This window comes from Notamacropus eugenii, chromosome 4 (genome assembly GCF_028372415.1).
Source record: "Notamacropus eugenii isolate mMacEug1 chromosome 4, mMacEug1.pri_v2, whole genome shotgun sequence".
Lineage (NCBI taxonomy): Eukaryota > Metazoa > Chordata > Mammalia > Diprotodontia > Macropodidae > Notamacropus > Notamacropus eugenii.
Genome location: NC_092875.1, coordinates 124,922,851 through 124,947,247, shown reverse-complemented (window position 1 = coordinate 124,947,247; position 24,397 = coordinate 124,922,851). Strand labels below are relative to the sequence as shown.

At 38.6% G+C, this 24,397-nt stretch overlaps 1 protein-coding gene across 2 annotated transcripts in view; it reads left to right on the top strand.

Moving 5' to 3' along the window:
- Positions 1 to 24,397, top strand: part of COL14A1 (collagen type XIV alpha 1 chain) — a 248,731-nt gene that overhangs the window by 72,799 nt on the left and 151,535 nt on the right. For both annotated transcript variants that reach the window (XM_072603195.1, XM_072603197.1), the window contains exons 10-14: positions 5,628 to 5,789; positions 7,907 to 8,058; positions 10,635 to 10,764; positions 18,084 to 18,229; positions 19,209 to 19,338. In XM_072603195.1, the coding sequence (XP_072459296.1) occupies positions 5,628 to 5,789; positions 7,907 to 8,058; positions 10,635 to 10,764; positions 18,084 to 18,229; positions 19,209 to 19,338 (720 nt within the window). The remainder of the gene's footprint in view (positions 1 to 5,627; positions 5,790 to 7,906; positions 8,059 to 10,634; positions 10,765 to 18,083; positions 18,230 to 19,208; positions 19,339 to 24,397) is intronic.

Genomic DNA, 24,397 nt, shown 5'->3' with positions numbered 1-24,397 from the left:
GCAGGGTATTCCTGTTCAGGTCCCATTTAGAATGGATGAGTTTGAAGGTCTCACCCAACTGAAGTTCTGTGATGCTGTGACTGTTCATAGAGAATGCAATCTGTGGGACGGTAGCATTATTGTTTTCTATTAGAGGGAAACCATAATTTATTAAGTATCCACCCTATAAAAGGAGGTCTGTGTGGCATAGAATCTGGATAACTGCCAACTCTGTTGAGGCGATTGCATTCCCATGACTGATTATGCTTATAAAAATTCTTTGCCAGTGAGTAGGGTTTCTAGATTTAAAGATTCTTGTTGAAAAAAAAAAAAACAAAACAACCCATGTCCCAGTCAGCTGCCAGCTAGATACTGAAGTACTGAAACATCATTCAACAGTGTTTCAGAAGCCTATACAATTTATCATCACTTCTCTTCAATTTTATTGTGTTATTGAGGCATTGTGGGATGTAAGAAAATATGAATTCAGATCCTATCTTATTAGCTGTGTGACCATGGGCAAGAAATTTGATTCTGGGTTTCCTTGTCTGTAAAATAGAAAGAACTGACCTCTCAGGTTTGTTGTGAGGATGAAATGTAATGTTTGCAAATATTAGCTCTTCTGATTAAGAACACTTTAATCACTCAGATTATAGTATATATTATTAAGAGATGATGGTGCTTGATCTATGGTTGGTGCTTAATAAAAGTTTGTTGAATTACACTGAAATGTGCTTTTTTCCTTTGGATTAACAGACCTTGATCAAGCACTGTGGCCTTTATTCAGGCCCTACCTATTCAAATCTCCCTATTAGAACAAACCGCATGATTATTGCATAGGAATTATCTAGGTGGCTCAGTGGCTAGAGTGCTGGCCCCGGAGTCAAGAAGACTCCTTTAGTGAGTTTAAATTCAGCTTCAGATACTTGCCAACTGTGTGACTATGGACAAGTTACTTAATCCTATTTGTCTCAGTCTCCCCATCTGTAAAATGAACTGGAGAAGGAAATAGCAAATCACTCCAGTATCTTTGCCGAATAAGCCCCCAAAAGGATCATGAAGAGTCAGACATGACTGAAAAATGACGAAAACAATGGAGTTATGTATCTACTGCTTGGGTATCAGCCAGCTTCTGCTCTTCAGGAAAAGAGCCTGAAACATCTCTCTGGATCATTCATATTTTTTTTAGTATCAGATCAATGTCTGGTTCTGATTTATTAATCATTTAGTCAATACATATTGATTATCTACAATGTGCCCAGCACTGACCTGGGTGCTATAAGGGACACAGAAGAAACTATAGAAATGTTTGTTGCCTTCAAAGAGCTTTCCATTTATCTAGGAATATACAAAAATATACAAATATATGATATAATAAAAATATGCAAAAAATAATATACAAAACAATTTTAGAACAATTACATGCTCCATTTTATAGCATGCTATGTGAAGTACAGTAGTAACATTGAGAAGGCTTAGATCAGGGGATCATAGGCCTTTTGTGAGTCACAGACCCCCTTGGCAGGCTAGAGAAACCTGTGAACTCCTTAGAAGCAGTGCTTTTAAATGCATAAAGTGTATAAGATTACGAAGTAAACCCATTATATTGAAATTTTATATCCATCTATCATTTATCTCTTTGTCTGTAAAGAGGAGGAGAGGAGAAGGAAGAAGAAGGAAAATGGCCAAAGGTCACAGAATTTTGGCCGGGGGAGGAAGAAGATGTAGAATAATAGCTTTTCTTCACTGTGCCCTAGGGAATGCTTCTTCCATAGGCAAAAAATCAAACTGAAACAACCACAAAAAAACCTTCTCATCTTCAATCTTTTCCTCACATTTCTTCCATCTTCCAGTTGTCACTGAAACCTGCCTCTCCATTGATGTTGCAGCCTTCCTGACCACCTTTTTCAGTACTGGCTGCATTTTCCCTGAGTCCCATCAGTTCACTGGCTGATGTGGGGAAGCTATAATGCTCCTTGCTCCCCCTGGCACTTCCAGGTTCTTCCCTCTGTCTCTGTGAATCATTCATCTATCCATCTATCCTTCTGCCTTTCTCTACCTTTCTTCTCCTTACCTCTCTTTCTCCTTTTCAAAGTCAGCAGTCCTCAGGTTAAGACCACCTGGCCTATACCATTAGCTCCATATTGGCACCGACTACCTTTTTCCTCTCCATTATTGCCCCTCCCACCTCACCCCCCCCTCTCCCAAGCCAAAGTATGTAACATACTTAAAAAGGAATAGTGTTAAATAAGGTAGTAAATAAAGTTGTTGCTGGATTGTGGAGAGACTTGAATGCAGAATCATAGACTCTTGGAATTAGATGGGAGCTTAGAGGTCATCTAGTGTGTCCTGTAGATGCACAGTCAGTACCTCTAGTGCCTGGCACATAGTAAGTGCTTTATAAATGTTTATTGACTCTGTCGGACTGAGTAGAAGCACTCTTTACTACATGTGTGACATGGACCTCTGTTTAAAGACTTCCACTAAAGGGGGACCCATTATTCCCAACATAGCCATTCCATTTTGGGACAGCTGAGGACACAGAAGGGCATGAGGTCCTTGAGGATAGGCATGATTTTGTTTTTTGCCTTTCTATCGTCAGCACCTAGCATAAATGCCTAACACATGGCAGATACACAATAAAAAATTCTTGTTGAATTGAATGACCAAGGATTTAGAGGTACAAACGACCTTAGAGGTCACATAGTCCTAATTTTCCAGATGAGAAAACTTGTTTTAGCTTTATTTTATATGTAATAGGGAGTCACTGCAGGATTTTAAGCAAAAGAGCAACACAAGGAGTATACACAAGGAAAATTAAGCTGACAAGACAATAAAGTGTAGTTTGAATGTGGGGAGAGAATGGCAGTTTTGTAGTAATTAGAGAGTGGCAATGAGAGCCTGTACTAGCTTGGTGGTGATAGTCATAGAGAGGAGAGAAGAGTTAAGAGATATTACAGAGAGATAGAATTCACAGGTCTTGACATCTACTCCCTTTATGGCCTATAAAAAATGACTTGACTTTCTTGTCCTGTTTCCTCATCTGGAAAAAGGCAGGGGTTAAACTGGATGATTTCTAAAGTTTTTTTTTAGCTATAAAATTGTGTGATTCTATGCTCTATTATTGGGGTCATATAGGGGATCCAGTGGTTAAAGCACTGGGCCTGGAGTCAGGAAAACTCATCTTCATGAGTTCAAATCTGGCCTCAGACATTTACTAGCTGTGTGACCCTGGGCAATTTATGTCACCATTTGCCTCAGTTTCGTCATCTGTAAAATGAACTGTAGAAAGAAATGGCAAACACCTCAGTATCTCTGCCAAGAAAACCCCAAATGGGGTCATGAAGAGTCAGACTGAAATGACTGAACCACAACAGCAAAATGACCAATGATTAACTTAGTTTAGTTCAAACTGATTTTACAAGTCGGACATCTAAGTAATTCAGGGCTGCTAGTTGGGCTAAATGTTCTGTTTATAGATGGAAGCAATCAAAATTATGCAAGAAAAAATAAGGATGTCATGCAGTTTGGGGTTAAACGAACGCTTTTTCTGAGTTCTTTGGGTTTTATGGCATCTCTGTAAAATTGTGGTTTTCTCTGTTCTTTTCTGTGTATTTATCTCTTCTGTAAAGGGAGGGACATGGATTGGTGATTTCTAAAATCCCTTCTAGAACTAAATCCTATGATCTGATACTCCTATGACAGCCTGACTCCTGCCTTATAGACATAAGGTCAAATAATATTCAGCATCCTACAATGGAATTGATTTGGAAAGAGAAAGCCTTTAGTATATTTTATGATGTGGTTTCTGTGTGCTTCAAAGCCCCTGTAAGTTTTCATCAGAGCTATTAAAACTGGTATTTTCTGTACTACGCTCACTGCTTGCACAGGTAACCATTTAGTGGAATAATTAAAGCTGAAGCATGCGTGCGTGCATGCGTGCGTGTGTGTGAATACATAGACACATTCACATATATGGAGAATATTAATTACTCTCAATAATTGTATAATTCAGAGGCCAATGTTGAAATGCCTGTAGGCAAGAAATACCTCAGCAATGGCTCTTGGTTCTGCTCCTCTTTTATGCAATGAAGGGATTTCCCACAAAAGGGTTAAATGAACAAAGGTGCGGTGGATAGATTTACCATCTCTTCTCTGATTTCATTTTAAAAATAAATGGATAGAGTTTATAAAACAAACTATTTTTTCCTTCCTAAATGTAGCTGAGCATAGAAATTAATCAGATATAGTTTGAAAATTCTAGTTAAATGTTGTCTTTTTCATAGTAACTATTCATTTCATAACCATGTTGAGCAAACGAGTTTTGTAAATACAGTGAAAGCTTTGTTATCTTGTGTGTTGGGGGTACAGGTTAGTTCAAGCATTCCAAATAAGAAAGAAAAAATTCCTGTTCCCCAGCACCATTTCTTTCTTTCTTTTATCCACTTCCTTTGATTTTTGCTCTAGTTCTATAAGTGACAGAAAAAAACACTTATTTAAATAAAACCTTTGTAAGAGATCTTTGAAGCAGGAGTCTTTTTTTTCTCCTGCAAAGTTCAGGAACAACGAGTGATAACATTCACCTAACCTTAGCTAATCTCAACCCATCTGCCTGCTTTTATCTGGTTACCACCAGCAGGCCTAGGTCAGTTTATATCGGGCAACATAAAAGCACTGAATTTCTGAAGTTTTTTCGTTAGTGAGTTGGTAAAATGTTGGGTGTGGCAGCTGCTGTACATGCTTTAGAAGTCAGGAAAAGTGAACAAAGGCATACTTCCATGGATGTAATATTTAGACTTAGATAACTGAGAATTTACTTCATAAGATCACTGATTTAAAGCTGGAAGGGTCTGACAAGCCATCTAGCTCCCCTTATCATTTTCTAGATGATACCACTGAAGATGAGTTCAAGTGCCTTGCCCAAGGTCACACAGGTAGTAAGCAGTGGATCTAAGATTCCAACTCAGATCTTTTGGCTCCAAGGCAAGCCCCTCTCCATCACAGAACTTTGGCTTCAGTCTCTGTTACGACAGAAGACGTTAGGACCACCAGGATGCTTTTCTTTTGTTGTCGCTTTGTTGTTTTTCAGTTGTGTCTGACTCTTTGTGACTTCTTTTGGGGGTTTTCTTGGCAAAGATACTGAAGTAAATTGTCATTTCCTTCTCCAGATTATTTTACAGATGAGGAAACTGAGTCAAATAAGATTAAGCAACTTGCCTGGGGTCACACAACTAGCAAGTGTCCGAGTCTAGATTTGAACTCTAGTCTTTCTGACTTCAGGGCTGACAGGTTTTTCTACCACAGGACAAAATTAATCTTGAAAAATAATCAGGATCATTATCACTCATTTAGCATTTACTGAGTGCCTACTGTGTACCAGCTACTTTACTAAATACTGACGATATCATAAAAGGCAAAAAGATGGTGCATACTTTCAAGAGTTACTGTATTACTCTATTTTAATGTCACTATAATTTTATTGCCATATTTTTATTACTATATTACAATATGTTTTATTAATTACTATGTTATTATAACTTAATTAATTTTAATTACCGGTTGGGTTAGATCATGCCTGTTGATTGTACTATCCAAGTCTTGAATTTTTATGAGATACTAATTTTTCTGATTTTTCTCTTCAATGCAAGGTGTGAAAAATGCAGATGTAGCTGAACTCCAGGAGATTGCTTCTGAACCTGATAGTACTCATGTCTACAATGTGGCAGAGTTTGACCTGATGCACACAGTTGTGGAGGGCCTGACAAAGACAGTTTGCAGCAGAGTTGAAGAGCAGGAAAAGGAAATCAAAGGTATAAAACTAAAGCGCTTTTTACTCTTAGAAAGCGTTATTAGGTTGAACCACCAGTAAAATCTGCTATCAAATGTGAAAATTTGCAAGTTGACTCCCTTTTTTGATGGATTCCTAAAGGAGATCTATGCCCTCAATCAATCAATTAAAGCAATCAAGCATTTATAAAGTGCCTACCATGTGCCAGGTAATGGTGATACAAAGACAAAAATGAAATAGTTCCTGCCTTCAAGAGTCTTTGTTATATCCTGTAAGAACTAAAATATAAAGAATATTATTTAATTTATATAAAAATATAAATGCAGAAAAAGCTGTATCTTGACTTTTTTAAGGCTGTTTCAACCCCTGTATATTTTTTCACTGTTTTGTTAGTTGTAGTGAACTAGCAGGAGGCTTTTCAGTGCACCTAGGAGTTCATGGTACTGCCAATAAGCACATTTCTCTGGATTATAGAGATGTTGGCAAGATAGAAAAGCCCACGTGCTCTTTCCCCCAAAGCTGACCCCATTACTGATCTAAGAAACAACTTGGAAATGAGTTTTGGGTACCTCACACCTATCTCGTCTCTACTTCTCATTCTCTGGAGTTTCAGTTTTCTGGGCATCCTAATTTGGACCCAGTCCCTTAGGACTCTCAACAAACTTGACCAAAAAAAAGTGTGTGGGAGTTCTCTAAACTCTGTAGAAGTTCTATAAGCTTGGCGGAATGAATTATCTATCCAGAGAACAGCCATTCTATTTGGAACTGTTTATTTTGCTCATACTTAAAGTCATCAATTATATGATTCTATTTGGAACTGTTTATTTTGCTCATACTTAAAGTCATCAATTATATGACATTCCAATAGAATGTAAGGTACTTTAGGGCTGGGACTGTTTCATATCTGTCTTTTAATCTTTACCCTATAGCAGAGCACCTGGCATAAAGCAGATGTTTAGTAAATGTTATTGGATTGTATTCAGTCTAGGTAGATTGTCCCAAAGTGCCTTGAGATTTGGAGGCATGAGTCAGGGGAGCTCAGCATGCCATCCTTTGGTTTACAGAAATCTGACCAAATGGTTAGGTACTGGTATCATTATAAGACTCAATGTTTCTTACAATGGTTAGAGGGTCTTTAAGTCAGCCCTCAAAAACATCACTTGTACATTTCATTGTTCCCATCTTGCTATACTTTCATCCTATGAAAACTTTCAGAAGGTTTATTTTAGACGTTTGGTGACTTTCTCTATGGTAGACTTCTGTAGCAGCTATCTAAATTCAATGAATTAAAAAGGCTAGACTTTCAGTAAAAGACAGATGCCCAAATCTCAAGGTGAATTCAGTTACCATCATGGCAAGAACAAATCAAGTATAGATTGAGAGACTGATCCTTAAAATGTTCTTTGTAAATAAAACGTGGTTATCAGAGTGAATTTTGATTGACAAGGAGATGGAGAATATAGAAATGACCCTTAGTATTGGAACAGCCTCAGTAATTCACAGAAAATGAAATTAATGGATTATTATATATATATATTAATATATAATGTTAATTATATATTAATATATATATATATGATGAAATACAATGAAACAGTCAAAACAATAGGCCAACTCTTGGTCCTGGAAGATGAATGATAAAATGTACTTCCCCTTTCTTGGCATAAAGGCTGAGGGACTATTGGTGAGTAATGTTGCTTATGCTGTCAGATGTGGTTTTTTTCAGCTGGTTTTGTATAACTGTTTTTCTTTGTTCCATGGAAGAACTCTAGGGGAACAGGACATGTTGAAAACTGAATGTGGTATAAAACATGATCAGTGCCAGTAAAACTTTTTTTTGAAAGGAAAAATTGCTCATGTCTAACTTATTCCTCATATAACATAGTTAAGACAATTTGGCACTTAACTGTGTGCCAGACACTGCCTAGTGACTGGCACATAGAAGGTATACAGTGCCTGGTACATAGTAAGTCCTTAATGAATACTGATAAATGTTGGCTTGATTTTTCTAGAGGAAGCCTATTATCAGTAGTCACGTCTCATTAGAACCATTGCTAACTTTGCCTTGATTCAGCAGTGCCATATGGGAAGTGCTCATTTTGAGGATTTTCTTTCTTTTTTAATATTCCTGCCATTTAGCCTCACTTGTGACTGACATTGGAGCTCCTACAGATTTAGTCACATCTGAAGTCACCGCCAGAAGCTTTAGAGTTACCTGGACACCTGCCCCAGGAAAAGTAGAAAAATACAGAGTTGTATATTATCCTACAAGAGGTGGAAAACCAGAGGAGGTAAGAAGGGGAACATATTTCTTAACTGAAGATCTTGAATTTGTACTTAGTAGACAAATATCCAGTTAGGGTGACAGTGAAGGGAGGCTATGTATCAGGGTTGGAGTTTGGGGATCTTTTCTCTTGTGCAAGTCCAGGAATCAGTACTCTTTTTGCCATGTGAGTAGATATATAAAGGAAAATATCACCCCCAAGTAGATGTGGAGGGAACGAGCTTGACTCAGCTAACTAGTGAGAAGGCAAAGAGATTTCATTCTTCTAAATTATAAACCCTTTCAGGGTAAGAATTGGGATTTTTATTTGTTTGGCCTTTCACTCATTCTGAGAGATTTATTGTCAAAGGACTTTAAATACAAATCACATCGCCGGACCCATTGCCTGACATACAATAAGGGTTTAATACGTGTTTGTTGACTGATTGGCTGACTCCTTGTATCGAACAATCAACAGACATTTATTAAGCACTCACTGTAGACCAGGCACTGTGCTAGGCCACTTGGGATACAAAGTTGAGAGAGCCCCCTGCTTTCAAGAATTTTTCATTCTGCTAGTATATATAGTAGTCTACTTATTTGGTACCTAACACAAACCCTTTGTACAGAGCAGGTACTTAAAAGGTAATTAATAAACTTATAGACATGAATGTTGAAAACTAAAAATAAATGAATTGGAAAAAGGACATGATTAATAAATGTATCATCTCAATTTTGAACTAGTTAATCACCTAGACGTTTTTATCAATTAGAACGTTGGGCCTGGAGTCAAAAAGACCTGAATTCAAATTTGTCCTCAAATACTTACTAGCTGTGGGGCAGCTAGGTGCCACAGTGGATAGAGTTCTGGACTAGGAATCAGGAAGCTTTGTCTTCCTGGGTTCAAATCTGGCCTCAGACACTTACTAGCTGTGTGACCCTGGGCAGATAACTCCTTAACTCCTTCAGTTCCTCATCTGTAAAATGAGCTGGAAAAGGAAATGGCAAACTACTTTAGTATCTTTGCCAAAAAACAAATAAACAAAAAGATTAAGTGTCTTGATTACCAGTTCAAAAATGAAAAGCAAAAGGGGAAATCCTTAAGTTGCTTAGCTAGTTAGCTGGCATAGCCCACTCCTATCACAATCTTTGTTGACCATGAGCTAATTGTATCACTTAGACAACTCTCTGAAACTGCTCACTACTCCTACCTTGAGCTTTCTGCTATGTTAAAAAATTTCTTTGCCTTTAAAACATTTTAACTAGTCTCTAAAGGTTTATTCAAATGCAGTTTTATAACATGGAGGTACCCTTATGTTCTCAAGGGCCATGCCAGATAAGTGAAGGCACTGGCTACCCTGCCAAGCTAGGAAATCTTTGAGTAGGGGCCTAAAGTTGGACCATTTGTCTTTTCCCTAAGGACCAGACTAGCCTATTTCAGACAGGCTCATCACCAGAAGAGCCAGAAGGTAATGGATGTTTTAGCCAGAGCGTTTCTTGAAGACCATCTCCTGATGGCATAGGGGTTATGGTCTGTTTTGGTGCAGATGATGTACCTCTGATGAAATCGCAGATCACTCCAACTCCCTCATTGTACAGATGAGAAACTAGGATCTAGAGACAAGTTGACCAAGCCACACAGATACCAAAAGACAGAGCTGTGATTTATATTTAGGTCCTCTGACAATAAGTCTTTATTCTCTTTCCAAAATACAATCATGAACTAATAAAGCATAATTAACCAGGCATCCTTTTTTTAAACTTTAGGACTAATTAGAGTCCTATTCTTATTTCGAGCTTTCTTTCTTTCTACTTTGGGAGGGGTTCTTTTCTCCCTTAATAAAATGAGTGCTCGAGTTTATGTGGCCACATAGTCCATCGACATCCAAGATTTGGAATTCCCTGGACATGACAGGAGAACAGTGTGATGCAGAAGCAGCTGGGCTCCAGATTCTCTAAGGTTTGGCAAAGAAGGGGCAGTCCACATACTGCCAGATCATTGCATGCTCTTAACTTCCTATTCACAATATAAAGATTTGTCAAAGAATCTGGTTATTTTAAAAATAAATCTCCCTATCCTTTTGTTCTAGCCTCTGACTGACCTCAGCATGTTTGACAATTCTCCATTTTTATGGCAGGATTTTATGAGTGAATTTTTTTCTACATGTCAGAATAGGCAGATTATAGTTTTTAAATCATCAGGATCTCATAAAAATGAAATCCTTTCAAATTATTTTATATTTCTTCCTTAATCAATAAACTCCTAAGAAACTTGATCAAGCTGTATGTTACAAAATGTACATTTGAGTGGAAATTATTTATATTATCATTGGTTTGTGAGTTGCATAAACTTTGCTCAGCAGAAGTGAATGTGTCCCTTGAGGGAGGGATGTGCTAGTTTGTGCTGCAAATCTACTGTCAGGGTGTTAGAGGATGTGTGGCAGATGGCAGAAGACATCTAAGGACATTATCTATCTTCGTGACTTATAGCTGTTTGCATTTACTCCTGTGGGTGAGATCACACTGGTTTACTGACTCAACTTCTGGTGACATTTGAAAATAGATTCATTTCTCATCTCATCCTTTGGACTCTTCTATAAATAGGTGGTAGTGGATGGAACTGAATCTACCGCAGTGCTGAAGAGTCTGATGTCTTTAACAGAGTATCAGATAGCAGTGTTTGCAATATATAGCACCACTGCCAGTGAAGGACTTCGGGGAACTGAGATGACACGTACGTATCCTGACCCTACTCTGTACTCTGTTCCAAGCTGGAGCTCTTTGTGACTTGATTCAATGGAGCCTTTGCTGATGCTGTTTCCCCATACCTGGAATGCCTGTCTTTCTTGCTTCTCCCCACTGGAATCTTTAGCTTCCTTCAAGTCTCAATAATAATTGCTAGCATTTCTCTGGGACTTTACATGTCATCTCGTTGATCCTCATAACAATTCTTTGAGATATGTGCTATTACTATCCTAATTCTATAGATGGGGAAACTGAGGCTGAGAGAAGTAAATTACCCAGATGTGTTTTTATCCTTGACTAGATGTAGTGACTTGATTAATCCGTTCAATAATTCAATTCCATAAACACTTAATAGGCATCTGCTATGTGACAGGGGTAGCTAGGTGGCGCAGTGGATAGAGCACTGGGCCTGAAGCTAGAAAGACCAAAATTCGAGGTCCAATTTGACCTCAGACACATACTGTCATACTTCCAGCCTGCTGGTTGTTTGTAGCCCACAGGGATCCCAACCAGATTAAAATGTAATTGGAAAATGTTTAGTAAAATAAATAAAATTACAATACAACATAGATAATGTTAATTAGTGGTTTTCTAAGTCATTATGCTGCCCATGTGAGTTTGTAGTGGACATGTCTGGTTTCAAAGCCAAGGAGATGTGAGTTCAAGTTAGGCTTCTGATACATACTGATTGTGCAACCTTGGTTAAGTCACTGAACCTAGGGGTGTCCTAGCCAACTTTCTAAGTCTCTAAGTTACGGAATTGTAGAGCTGCATCAGGAACATCAGTCTACACACTGGAAGTTCCCTACACCAATGAAGTCACAAATCTGGACAAAAATTCTCAGTGCTTGTTGAATTGAATTGAATTTGCTATTCAGTCACAGAAATATTCACATAATTCACTGGAAGGTCAAATACTGAAACTGAAGCTTAAATACTTTTGCTTAAATACTTAAATACTTTTTCCAGCACTCACTGGCAAAGATCCTGATGTCGGGAAAGATTGAAGAGAGGTGGAGGGTGAGATGGATAGGGTTGTGGAAACAATGAACATGAGCTTGGACAGACTTAAGGAGATGGTGGAAGACAGAAGGGCCTGGCATGCTATGGTCCATGGGGTAATGAAGAGTCAGACATGACTAAACAACTGAACAACAGCTCAGACTATAACTGGCTTAGTAGAGTCAGTTCAGGACACCAGATCTGAGCAAGACCATTGACAAACTAGAGCGTGTCCAAAAGGAGTGTGACCAGGAAGTGAGAGGCCTAAATGCATTTCATATGAGGGACCGTGGCAGGAACTGAAGATGTTTGGCTTCTAGAGAGGATTACCCGGAAGGAACTTGAGAGTTGTCTTCAGATATTTGGAGGGATGTCATCTAGAAAAGAGGGCAGGTTTGTTCAGTGTTACTTCAGAGGCCAGAACTAGGGCACATCATTAGAAGTTACAAAAAAGCGTATTTTAGCTTTATTTAAGGGAAAGCTTCCCAATAATTAGGGCTGTCCATGCAAAGTAACAATAGAATGTATCACAATGCAGTGAGCTCCCCTATCACTGGAAATATTCAAACTGAGGTCACTGGGCTAAGCACTGGAGAGAGAGAGAGAGAGAGAGAGAGAGATAGAGAGAGAGAGAGAGAGAGAGAGAGAGAGAGAGAGAGACAGAGAGGAAGAGGGAAAGAGAGGGAGAGAGAAAGAGAGAGAGAAAGAAATAGAGAGGGAGAGAGACTGAGAGCAGTCCCTGCCCTCAAGGAGCCTGCAGTTGATTTATGATTACCTCTCAAGGATGTTATAGAGAACATTCCCTTGCTGGGTGGGAGAGATTGGCTTATATGACTTCCTGGGTCTTTGCCAAACTTAAATTTCCTAGTCACAACTCAGTTTTTTATGTTTTCACCTGAAGTCAAGGTTAATTAGAGACAAAATTTTGAAGTTTGTCTGCAAATTCTAGATGGTACAATGAATAGAGCACCAGCCCTGGAATCTGGAAGACCTGAGTTCAAATCTAGCTTCAAGTACTTACTAGCTGTGTGATCCTAGACAAGTCAGTTAACCCTATTTGCCTCAGATTTCTCATCTGTAAAATGATGTGGAGAAGGAAATGGCAAACCACTCTAATATCTTTGCCAAATGGGGTCACAGAGAATTGGACATGACTGAAAATGATTGAATGCCAGGAATGCTTCAAAGTTCCACTCCTAGCATAGTGTCTTCTTTGCTTCCTTTTGTCATATCCCCTTCAGCCACCCTACTCTTCTCCATTTGCACATCACACTATAAGCCTCAAACTATATTTTCTTTATTCAAACTTTCCTGTTGGTCTCCTTCTTTGAGGGAGATGCTCTCAGTCACTTGGCTGGAAAAGATATGATTACCTAATTCATGCTAATGTGTTAACAACTCATAATAGTTTAATGCTTACTTCTCCTACAGATACTTATATAACCCAGTAATACTCCATCCACAGCTCTCCAACAACATCCAGTGCAATTTATAGATCTGTAATTTCCGAATTGAAAACGCTGTGGGGCACAAAGAAGTTGTGTTACTTTTTTGCTTAACTGTGGACACTGTGAAGGAATGACTGCCAGGAGGGTAGGATTCCAGACATCATCAATAGACTGCCTTAGAGGGAGATGGTATCCCTCAAATCTCAACATGGGATCCTAGATTTAGAGCTTGAAGTTACCTTAGAAATCACTGAGCAAATCCCCTGAAGAAACTGAGGCCCAGAGAAATTAAGTAACTACTCCAGGTTCGCACAGCTGCTACTGAGATGGGATTCAAACCTAGACCTTCCTGATGCCAAGATTAGCATGCTACACTACACCGAGCTACCACAAAGATGACTGTCTACTCCAGTGACTTGATCTGCCTAGGGCTATACTATTCTAAAGGATTGTGCCCTGCTCTCTTCAATGAGTCCCTAGACAAAAATGTGTGTGAATGTGAGTCTGTGTATGTGTCTGTATAGGAACATATCTATGCACTTTCACACCGTGGTAGGGAATTGTTGGCAATGGGAAGAGAATAAGAGTGCTTAACTGAAACAATATGGATAATGACAGTAGAACTAATGTAATTCCCTTAAGTGGGAATTCTGCCAGGAATAAAGACCTAAGATTTGTCTCTTCTGCCTCTATAGACATAGTCAAAAACATTTTTAGCCAATATAAGAAATTAAAACCTAGGTCTACAGTTTCATATTTCGTCCTAGAAAGGAATATATACTATCATACTTGAGCATTGGATTGCATCTGATTCATTCAGCATGTGTCTGAATTTTCCCTGAGGTTCCCTGACCAACTTTCAGCACTCCAGATTGATACGTACAGAAATATCTAGTGGTAATAGATCTGTTATGTAGAATCCTTTTTTTCACCTGAAGTATGAATTTACTCCCTCCTTTCATTTCAAATGAGAAAACTTGTGCTCAGGATGTCTTGACTTGTTTTAGCCTTACCTGTAGATTGGTGGGGCCCAAAAGGAGGCAATCATCCACAGCTAGTCCAATTTTCAGTCCATTCATACTCACAATTAAATAAAAACATATACATACAAACTTTCAGTCATTCTTCCTCCTTTCATTCCTGTGGTTACCAACGTATCACTCTTTGCCTTCTATTCTCCCAGTGAAGAGGAGAATGAGAAAACTCCAATTGCATGTTAGTGTTATATATAAAAAGCACATTTTGATGTTTTATGTATCATACATATATGTATATATACACGCCCCCATGTATATGTGTCTATTTAACTATAAATATGATGAGGACTGGAAGGAGGGGTGTGAGACCTCCACAAAGACAGGGGTACCAGAAGCAGGTCACTTGGAGAAGAATTCATGACTCAAGCATTGTTGGGGTCAAGGTAAAGATTTATTACACTTTTCAGCAGGCAAGAGTTCTTAGGGAACCTGCAACCTTAGAGGAGCACAGGTAAAGTTTATATAGGATATTCTATAGGAAACATGTACCAAATATGCTAACTGGGTATTTTGGGTTGGGATTAGGGAGTGGGTAAGGAGTGGTCAAGGAGTGGTCAGTTCTTAAAGGAACATGTATTTTTGGTATCTACTGCACAGGTATTTTACACAGAATTCATGGGAAAATGGGGGCAGGGTAGGGAAGGGGCACTACATGAAAGTGTGGTTTTAGACCTGAAACATCACAAAATCAACCAATCATCAGGGCTGACTCAGAAATACCAGATTGCTCTCATCAATATCTTGTTAGACAAGATAAATGTAAGGGAGTATATGTATGTCTAAGTCTAGGATACATATGACTGGTCAGTGAGTGGTAAATGTCGTTATGACCCAGTGCACAGCCAGTTCATTCAGTAGATAGTTGGATCAGACTAATAAGTTCTGTAGGTGCAGCTGGATGCTGTAGCAGGGAGGGAGATAACAGTTGTTGCTAGGGTGGCTGTGTCCTTGGGCTAGGGAGAAACTGCCTGGGATAGTGTTTTGAGGTTAGGGAGAAATGTGATTTTTATTTATTTTTTTAAAATTGATTTATTTATTTTAAGTTTTCAACATTCATTTCCACAAAATTTTGGCTTCCAAATTTTCTCCCCATCTATCCCCTCCCCCCACCTCAAAATGCTGAGCATTCTAATTACCCCTACCACCAGTCTGCCCTCCCTTCTAACATCCCTCTCTTCCCTTATCCCCATCTTCTCTTTTATCTTGTAGGGCAAGATAAATTTTTATGCCCCATTACCTGTATTTCTTATTTCCCAATTGTATGCAAGAACAATACTCAACAGTTGTTCCTAAAACTTTGAGTTCCAACTTCTCTTGCTTCCTCCCTCCCCACCCATCCCCACTGGGAAGGCAAGCAATTCAATGTAGGCTATATATATGTAGTTTTGCAAATGACTTCCATAATAGTCATGTTGTATAAGACTAACTATATTTCCCTCCATCCTATCCTGCCCCCCATTTCTTCCATTCTCTCTTTTGACGTCCCTCCCCAAGAGTGTTGACTTCTAGTTGCTTCCCACTCATTGCCCTCCTTTCCATCAGCCCCCCCACCCTGCTTATCCCCTTCTCCCCCACTTTCCTGTATTGTAAGATAGGTTTTCATACCAAAATGAGTGTGCATTTTATTCCTTCCTTGAGTCAAATGTGATGAGAGTAAGCTTCATGTTTTTGCTCTCACTTCCCTGCTTTTTCCCTCCATTAAAAAGTTTTTTTCTTGCCTCTTTTATGAGATAATTTGCCCCATTCCATTTCTCCCTTTCTCCTCCTGATATATTCCTCTCTCACCCCTTAATTTTATTTTTTTAGATATGATCCCTTCCTATTCAACTCATCCTGTGCTCTCTATCTTTCTCTCTCTGTATATATATGTGTGTGTTTGTTTGCGTGTGTATGTATAATCCCACCAACTACCCAGATATTGAAAAAAGTTTCAAGAGTTACAAATATTATCTTTCCATGTAGAAATGTAAACAGTTCAACTTTACTAAGTCCCTTGTGATTTCTCTTTCCTGTTTACCTTTTCATGCTTCTCTTGATTCTTGTGTTTGAAAGTCAAATTTTCTTTTCAACTCTGGTCTTTTCATGAAGAATGCTTGAAAGTTTTCTATTTCATTGAAAGACTATTTTTTCCCCTGAAGTATTATACTCAGTTTTGCTAGGTAGGTGATTCTTGGTTTTAGTCAGAGTTCCTTTGACTTCTGGAATATCATATTCCAAGCCCTTTGATCCTTTAATGTAGAAGCTGCTAGATCTTGTGTTATCCTGATTGTATTTTACAATATTCAAATTGTTTCTTTCTAGCTGCTTGCAATATTTTCTCCTTGACTGGTAACTCTGGAATTTGGCTACAATGTTCCTAGGAGTTTCTCTTTTTGGATGGAGAAATGTTTTTTTAAAGAGAAATGTGATTTTCACATTGGGGCCCAAGCATATGTACCCACACACCCCATCAGATACATACATAGCACTTGGTGATGCACACAGCATTTTGTTTTGCAGCCTTCTAATGGAGGTGCGAACAATTTTTATCTCTGTGGTACAGGAAATAAACAGAAGCCATGAGTGGTTAAGTGTACTACCCAGCTATTAAATGTCTAAGGCAAGACTTGAACTTGGGTCTTCCTGCCTCCAGGCATAGCAGTCTGTGCATTGTCCCACTTAGCCAACTCTGTCAAGATCCTTAAGAAGGGTGTTGTTATGAATGAATGCAAGGTACCTGATTTCTTTGTAACACCTCAAATTGGATGTCTCCCATTCTCTGGCCTTGATGACAACAGTCAGTTCTCAGTGGACAATATCCACTAAAGAACAGTGCTTGGAAGCATCGTCTGCTTCTGTTTCCTGTAGATATTGAGTCATCCCTTTTGTTCACAAGTGATTTGCTTTTATTCCATTTTAATGTGAAAGCTGTTTCAACTTCTTTGAGGCTAAGATGGGGGACCAAGCTTCAATAATTAATAAAAGTAGCCAAAAAACTGAGTCTTATCTCAAATAAATTGCACGAAGGATTAAAAAAAAGGATATTGTTAAGCTGACAAGTGTCCAAAGAGTATGGTCATTTCTGAGCCTTTACAAAGGATGCCCTCTCCCCCTTTCCCCTATGCCAGAATATGCACTAACCTTATCTCCATCTCTGAATAATTCCTAGTCTCTACGTAAAACTAGGATAATAATAGCACCTGCCTTACAAGGCACTGAAAGAACAAATGAGATCCTGTGAATAAAGTGCTTTACAAACCTGAATGCATGAATTAAACATTGCTTTTGTTATTTATTTCCTTCAAAGCTCAGCCCCAGTGCATCCTGATCCTACTATTGTTTTCCTCCTCAAATGACCTCCTATCTACTTTGTACATACTTTTGTGTATATGTTTTCTCCCTTGATGGAATGTAAGCTCCCTGAAGCAAGGATTGTTTCATTTTTGTCTTTATGTCACCAGAATCTAGCATGAGTAGGTGTTCAATAAATGCTGATTGATTGCATTGCATTGGGAATAGAGTATTCATGCCAGTGAGATCACAGATTGAAGTATGAGAGAAATATGAGCCAGTCCTGTGTTAGGTGGGCTGATGATGCAGGAGTACAAGATGTGGGGTCTGCCCTCAAAAAGCCTGCACTATTTGTGGAAAAAAGAAGTGAAAAAAAGTAGGCAGGTCAAAATCATCAATGTTCAGAGTTAGAAGAGGAAATAAATTGGGGGGAAAAGGAGGTTGTTTACTTTAGCTAAATGAAAAATCAAGTAAAAGCAGTCACACCACTGCTTAATTAAAGGAGGATTACATTTCCCCATAACCCCAAAGTCTTCCAATTTCCATTGCAGTTGCTTTGCCCATGGCATCGGATCTTGAATTGTATGACGTGACTGAGAACAGTCTGAGGGCCAGATGGAATGCGGTGCCTGGTGCATCAGGATACATGATCCTCTATGCTCCTCTCACTGAAGGCCTGGCTGGGGATGAGAAAGAGGTAACGCCCTTGGAATCTAGTCCTTGAAGTCCTGACTTTCAAAGTTTAAGTTTTTATTCTTTAGACACCGCTTGTTTTTGTATGGAAAGGTAAGATTTCCAAGACCCAAAGAGAGAACTAAGAGTCTGCCTTGGGAGACCTAACTCCCAAAGCCAGCTTTCCAGGTAGGGGGCTGCCCTCACTGCCTTATCCTTGGTCTTGGATCTCTTCAATAGCCTCTGTGTCTGATCCCAAGCTTGGCTGCAAAAGTTTTTAGGATTCAAAGGTCAGAAGGAGTGTGTGGGTAGCACCAACGTCCTCGGTTTTCCAATTTGGGTTTCAATGTCACATGAATTTCTGGGCAGGATAAAAGAAAAAAGTAACTTAGAAATGGTTTCAGGGTACAGCTGACTGACTGCCAATGAATTTGGGAGACTCTGCTTTTACTCCTCCTCATGGCTTGTTCTAAAACTACAAGTGTTGACAAGTCTGACCCAATGGATGGGTCTCCAGCAAACCTCTGCTTCCCCCCCAAAAAAGTTCCATGAAACTGAGACACCTAAAGAGTTCTTTCTGTTTTGGTGTCTTGTGCACATTCTAAAGAACCTAAAATACATTTAGTTGGGCTGCTTATTGCGTCAGTCAAGTATGACAACGCAACCAGCTGAGTCAAGTCTCTTCCAGAGGTGGCTCAAAAGAAACACTGCATTAGCAGCATGGTGAAAAATATGCTTGTGGTGGCCTCCTCAGCCCACTTGGCTAGAGCCTGTATTCTTTCCTTGTCCACCCACGCTATTTATGGGACCACATGGTTTATGTTTCATTCTAGCCATGTTGCTATTTCTCCAGTTTTCCTCCTACCCCCATCTTGTTTAAATTAAAAAATTACCAAATGAATTACAAATTTATCAAAAGACCACTCTTGGTTTTCCCATTGCACATTGCCAGCCATTCATAATGAAAGGTGGCATATGAGCTAATCACAACGTGTTCTTTTCAGATGAAAATTGGGGAGACTCTCACAGATATTCAGCTCAAAGGATTGTTGCCAAATACTGAATACACGGTGACCGTATATGCCATGTTTGGAGAGGAAGCGAGTGATCCTGTTACTGGGCAGGAGATGACATGTATGTAACACGTTCACACAAATCAAATGTTGTACTAACATTCCAAACAAATGCCTGAGTACTGATGGTATTTCTTATTGAAGGGTTGCAAACCTTAATATTCCTTAGAGTTTATTAATTGTGATGTGCACTACATCTAAGAGGAAATAAGATTGCTTCTTGTAGGCAGTCAGTCTTTGCTTGGTACTATCCTAAGCACTGGACGCATGCACAAAAGGTGAAAAATGGCTCCTCCTCTCAAAAAGATTACAGTCTAATAGGGAAAACAGCATGTAATTAATTAGGTATGTAAAAGATACCGAAAGATGAGATAGGGATAATCTGAAAGGGGAAGGTCTTAGAAGCAGAAGGAAGTAGGAGAATCGTCCAGTAGAATTTGGGATTTGAAGTGAATCTAAAAGGAAGCCAGAGAAGCTAAGAAATGGAGGTGAGGGGGCAGAGCTTTCTAGGCATGGGAGAAAACCAGTGGAAAGGTACAGAGGTGGGAGAAATGAACAGCTGTTAAGTTGGGCAGTGTAGCTAGATCATAGACTGGCAATGAAAGGTAATTAGAAATATCCAAGACTGATTTAACAGCTAGGCTTCTCCAGATGGATAGCTATAAAATCTTTAAGGTACTTACCTAAATCTAAATGTTAAGCCAGGAAAAATGTTCAAGTTGTTGGTCCCTGGTTTTGTAGGTTGATACTAAAGTTTATTTATTCCCTGATCCTTCATGTCTGACTTCATTATCTAGGTGGGGCAGTGACAGGACAGTGAGCCAGGCCTGGAATCAGGAAGACTTGAGTTCAGATCCAGCTTCAGACACTTGCTAGCTATGTGACCCTGGGCAAGTTACTTAATCTCTGCCTGAGTATTTTCATCGTAAAATGGAGATAATAATAGCACCTACCTCTCAGGGTTGCTATGAGGATCAAAAGAGATAAAAATTATAAAGCACTTAGCAGAGTGTCTGGTACATTTTTTTGTTGTTGTTTAGTGTTTTTCAGTCACGTCCAACTCTTTGTGACCCCATTTGGGATTTTCTCAGCAAAGATAATGGAGTGATTTGCCCTTTCTTTCTCCAGTTCATTTTATAGATGAGGAAACTGAGGCAAACAGGGTTAAGTGACTTGCCCAGAGTCACACAGCTAGTAAGTGTCTGAGGCTGGAATTGAACTCGTAAAGTTGAGCCTTCCTGATTCCTAGCCCAGTGCTCTATCCATTGCACTACCTCACTACCTGCCTGGCACATATTAAGGGCTACAGAAATATTAGTTTTATTATTATTAATAATATCATTATTAGCAAGTCATCTGTAAAATGAGAGGGTTGGACTAGGTGTCCTCTGATGTTCCTTCTGATTCTTGAGTTATGGTTATTATCACTAGATCTCGCAGCAGTGAAATAATGATGAATTACATACTTTTGGCTAACCTGATGATCTTATAAAAATTGTGGGGAGTAAGCATTTCATTGCAGAACAAAATGTGACCGAAAGGCTGCCATATATTTACTTGTGTGCTTTCATTTTATTTATGTCCATTTATTTATTTGCTCTTTTCCCAACATAATATCTGCCTGTGATTCTCTATCATAGCAGGAAAATGACTCTGGGTTTTTGAAGGCTAAGCTAGTGTAACATAAGTTCTGGCAGGTTGTCTTCAGCTGGAAAGAGAGTATGGGAATCCCTGACAATGAACTTTATGTGTTCATTGCCCAACATCCAGTCCAGCCAAGTTAAGGGAACTCCTCAGTCAGCCAGTCAATGCCTGCTGTATGCCAGGTACTTTGCTAAGAAGGGCAATACAAGAAGAAGCAAAGGACAGTCTCTTCCCTAAAGGAGTTCATAATCTAATGGGGAGTTTACAAGCTAATGCCATCTATATGGGGTGCTGAGATGGGTAAATAGCATACCCATTCAATCCCAGCTTCTTGAATTATTGAATTAACATTTACAGATGGACAATTGGTATGGTATGGTTCCTAGGGAGCTGTCCTCCAAGGAAGAAAGACTTGCTTTCCATCCTCTAACATAGGTGGAGAACCTGTGACCTTGAGGCCAAGTGTAGCCCTCTAGGTCCTCAAATGCAGGTCCACTTGAGGACCTAGAGGGCCACATGTGACCTCAAGGCCACAGGTTCTCCACCTCTCAGTCCAACACATACTGGCTGTTTGACCCTCGATGAGTCATGTATTCTCTAACTAAACCATTTGGTGCAGGGTCATTGACTAACTACATTAGTGGAGGGAACTTCCTCACTGTAATGCTGGCCCCCTCACTATTCCTCATACATGACTCTCCATCTCCCAACTCAAGGCATTTTCACTGATTGACTCCCATTCCAGAAACTATCTCCCTTATCTCTATCCCAACTTCCTTCAAGTCTCACCTAAAATCTCATCTTCTACAGGAAGCCCTTTCAGACTCCCCTTAATGTTAGTGTCTTTCCTCTGTTGATTTATCCCATATATAACTTGTTTGCATGTCATCTCCCCCATTAGACTATATACTTGAAACCAGGGAGTGAGGTTTTGTTGTGGGTTTTTTTTTTGTTACTATGTTTTTGGCCTTTCTTTATATTCAGGATGCTTAGCATAATACTTGGCACGTAGCAAGCACTTGCTTACTATAAATGACCATTATTAACATGAGTAGAATTGCTTAATCATTAATGTTTGTTGACTTGACTCACTAGGAATTCTCTAGGTCTAATGCAAATTCACAAACTAAACCTTCAGTACCTTTGGAAGGAAATTCAATATCTTCTCTCATCAATACTGTTGGAAACACAGTTCTGTCTTAGAGAATATTGTGATTTATATTGAGGCACTTGGGAAAGGAAAAAAAAGAAATGCAGTGGGCAGAATGCTGGATCCGGCACCTGGTTCCTCTACTTACTGCTAGTATAATCACAGGCGAGACTCTTGAACTCTGGGTCTCAGTTTCCTCATCTGCAAAATGAAAGGTTTGGACTAGATAACCTTTAAGTTCTCTTTCAGTTCTGAATCTATGACCCCAAGTTCTTCCAATACAAACCAAGTCTATTTCTTCTAACAGGTTATTCTACTGCCATGTTCTTTGGAAACTAAGGTCTTATCCCTGCTTCACTGAGGCGTCATGGGGGTAGGAATAGAATATAAGAAAAAAACCAAAACAAAACAGAAAAGACTATCAGAGGACAAATCATGAGAAGCCCCAAGGGATTTAACTTGATAATAAATAAAATATATGGCAGGTCATTCTATCCCAATATACTTATGTGTTTTTTAAAGCCATTTCTGTAAATGGTTTTCTTAGTTTTACAAGCTAGGACAACTAAAGGGTATATCATATATCAGTTTACAAATATTATCTCACTGTATCTTCACAACATCCTTGGGAGGTATGTGTTATTATCCCTATTTGTAAAATGAGGAAACTAAGGTAAACAGAGATAGTTAAGTATCTGAGGGTATTTTTGAACCCAGATCTTCCTCATTCCCAGTCCAGTACACCATCCACTGTGCCACTCTAGATACCTCAAAATAACAACTCAAACTTCTAAATTAGAAATGAATATTTAAATTATCCTTCTTATTCAAGGGTTGACTAGCATGGGAAATCTTTGGACTTTTTATTATACCATGAAACTTAATAGTTCTTTAAAAAAAAAAGAAAGCAACTTGATCTCCATGTCTTGATATACTCTTTTATATATGTCTTATCTGTGTCATGAGGAATTGCAAGAAATTCTGGATCAGAGGGACCTCCAAGACTTATTATTAACTCCAATCCCCTCATTTTACAGAAGATTACAGATCAATCTCATTTAATCAGTCCTTGATGCTATTTTACCTGACAGCATCTCAAAAGGTTAGGCATTTGATTGTTAGAGTGGCTATTCAAATAGACCCATTGGCTGTATTTTTTGACAGTGACACAAAATATTTTATGGGATATTAGACTTGACATACATGAAAAATCTAGAAACATGGCATTGTATATAGAGAACTGGCTTTGCACTCAGGCTCTGCTATATATTCTGCTTGTGTGACTTTGGACACGTCACTAAAACTCTTTGAACCTCAATTTCTTCATCTATAAAATTAGGAAGATGGATTGAATGATCTCTAAGATATTTTTCAACTCTAAGTCCTATAATACAGTATCAATTTCATTTTCTTAAGAGGTAGTACCAGAAATAACTAACAAAGATTCAATAAGGACTTAAATAAAATTTTAATTCAGAGATTAATCCTTTACAGATGAGTCATTTCATAGTTGTGGGTAATCACAGCCCTATAAACTTATCCAAGTATTGATAGATTCATAATAGTTTTCCCCCTATTAAGAGGTTATTAGTCAATCAACAGACATTTAGGAGACGATAAGGATGTATGGACTCAGATAATTTAGAATATAATTCGTTTTTTAACCTACAAATATCTTTCTTCAAATTCCAAGTTCTGGTGTCTATTTGGTAAGACCATATATTCTTTACTATGATCACATTCGTCACTATCTTCATAGATTTAGAGAATCATATGTTTGAAAAGTATTTTAAAAGTCATCTTGTTCTACTCTTACCTGAAATATGAATCTCCTCAAAACTTTTCCTCAAGATAGTGAACTTATTGCTTGAAAGACAGCTCATTCCATTTTGGGATGGCTCTAATTGTTAATTAAGTTTTTTTCCTTTACTGAGCCAGAATACCTATAATTTGTATTAATTCATCCCAGTTCTTGCTGGGTCAAGTAGAATGTGTCTAAACTTTCTTCCATTAGTTATTTTAGCCTGTCTTCTAGCTAATAATAAAAGTTGACCTTTATGTGGTACTTTAAGACTTGAAAAGTATTTAATATATGTCATTTATTGGATTAGAATAACCCCAGGAGGTAAGTATTTTTATTATATATTACCATTGAGGAAACTGGGGCTGAACAACTTGCTTAGAGTCACACAGCTGGTAAATGTTTGAAGCAGGATTAGAACTCAGGTCTATCCTGATTGCATGTCCGGTATTCAATTCACTATGCCAGCTAGCTGCCTGCTATTTTTTTTATTACTACTAAATCTTCTCAAAGCCCTTGATCTAA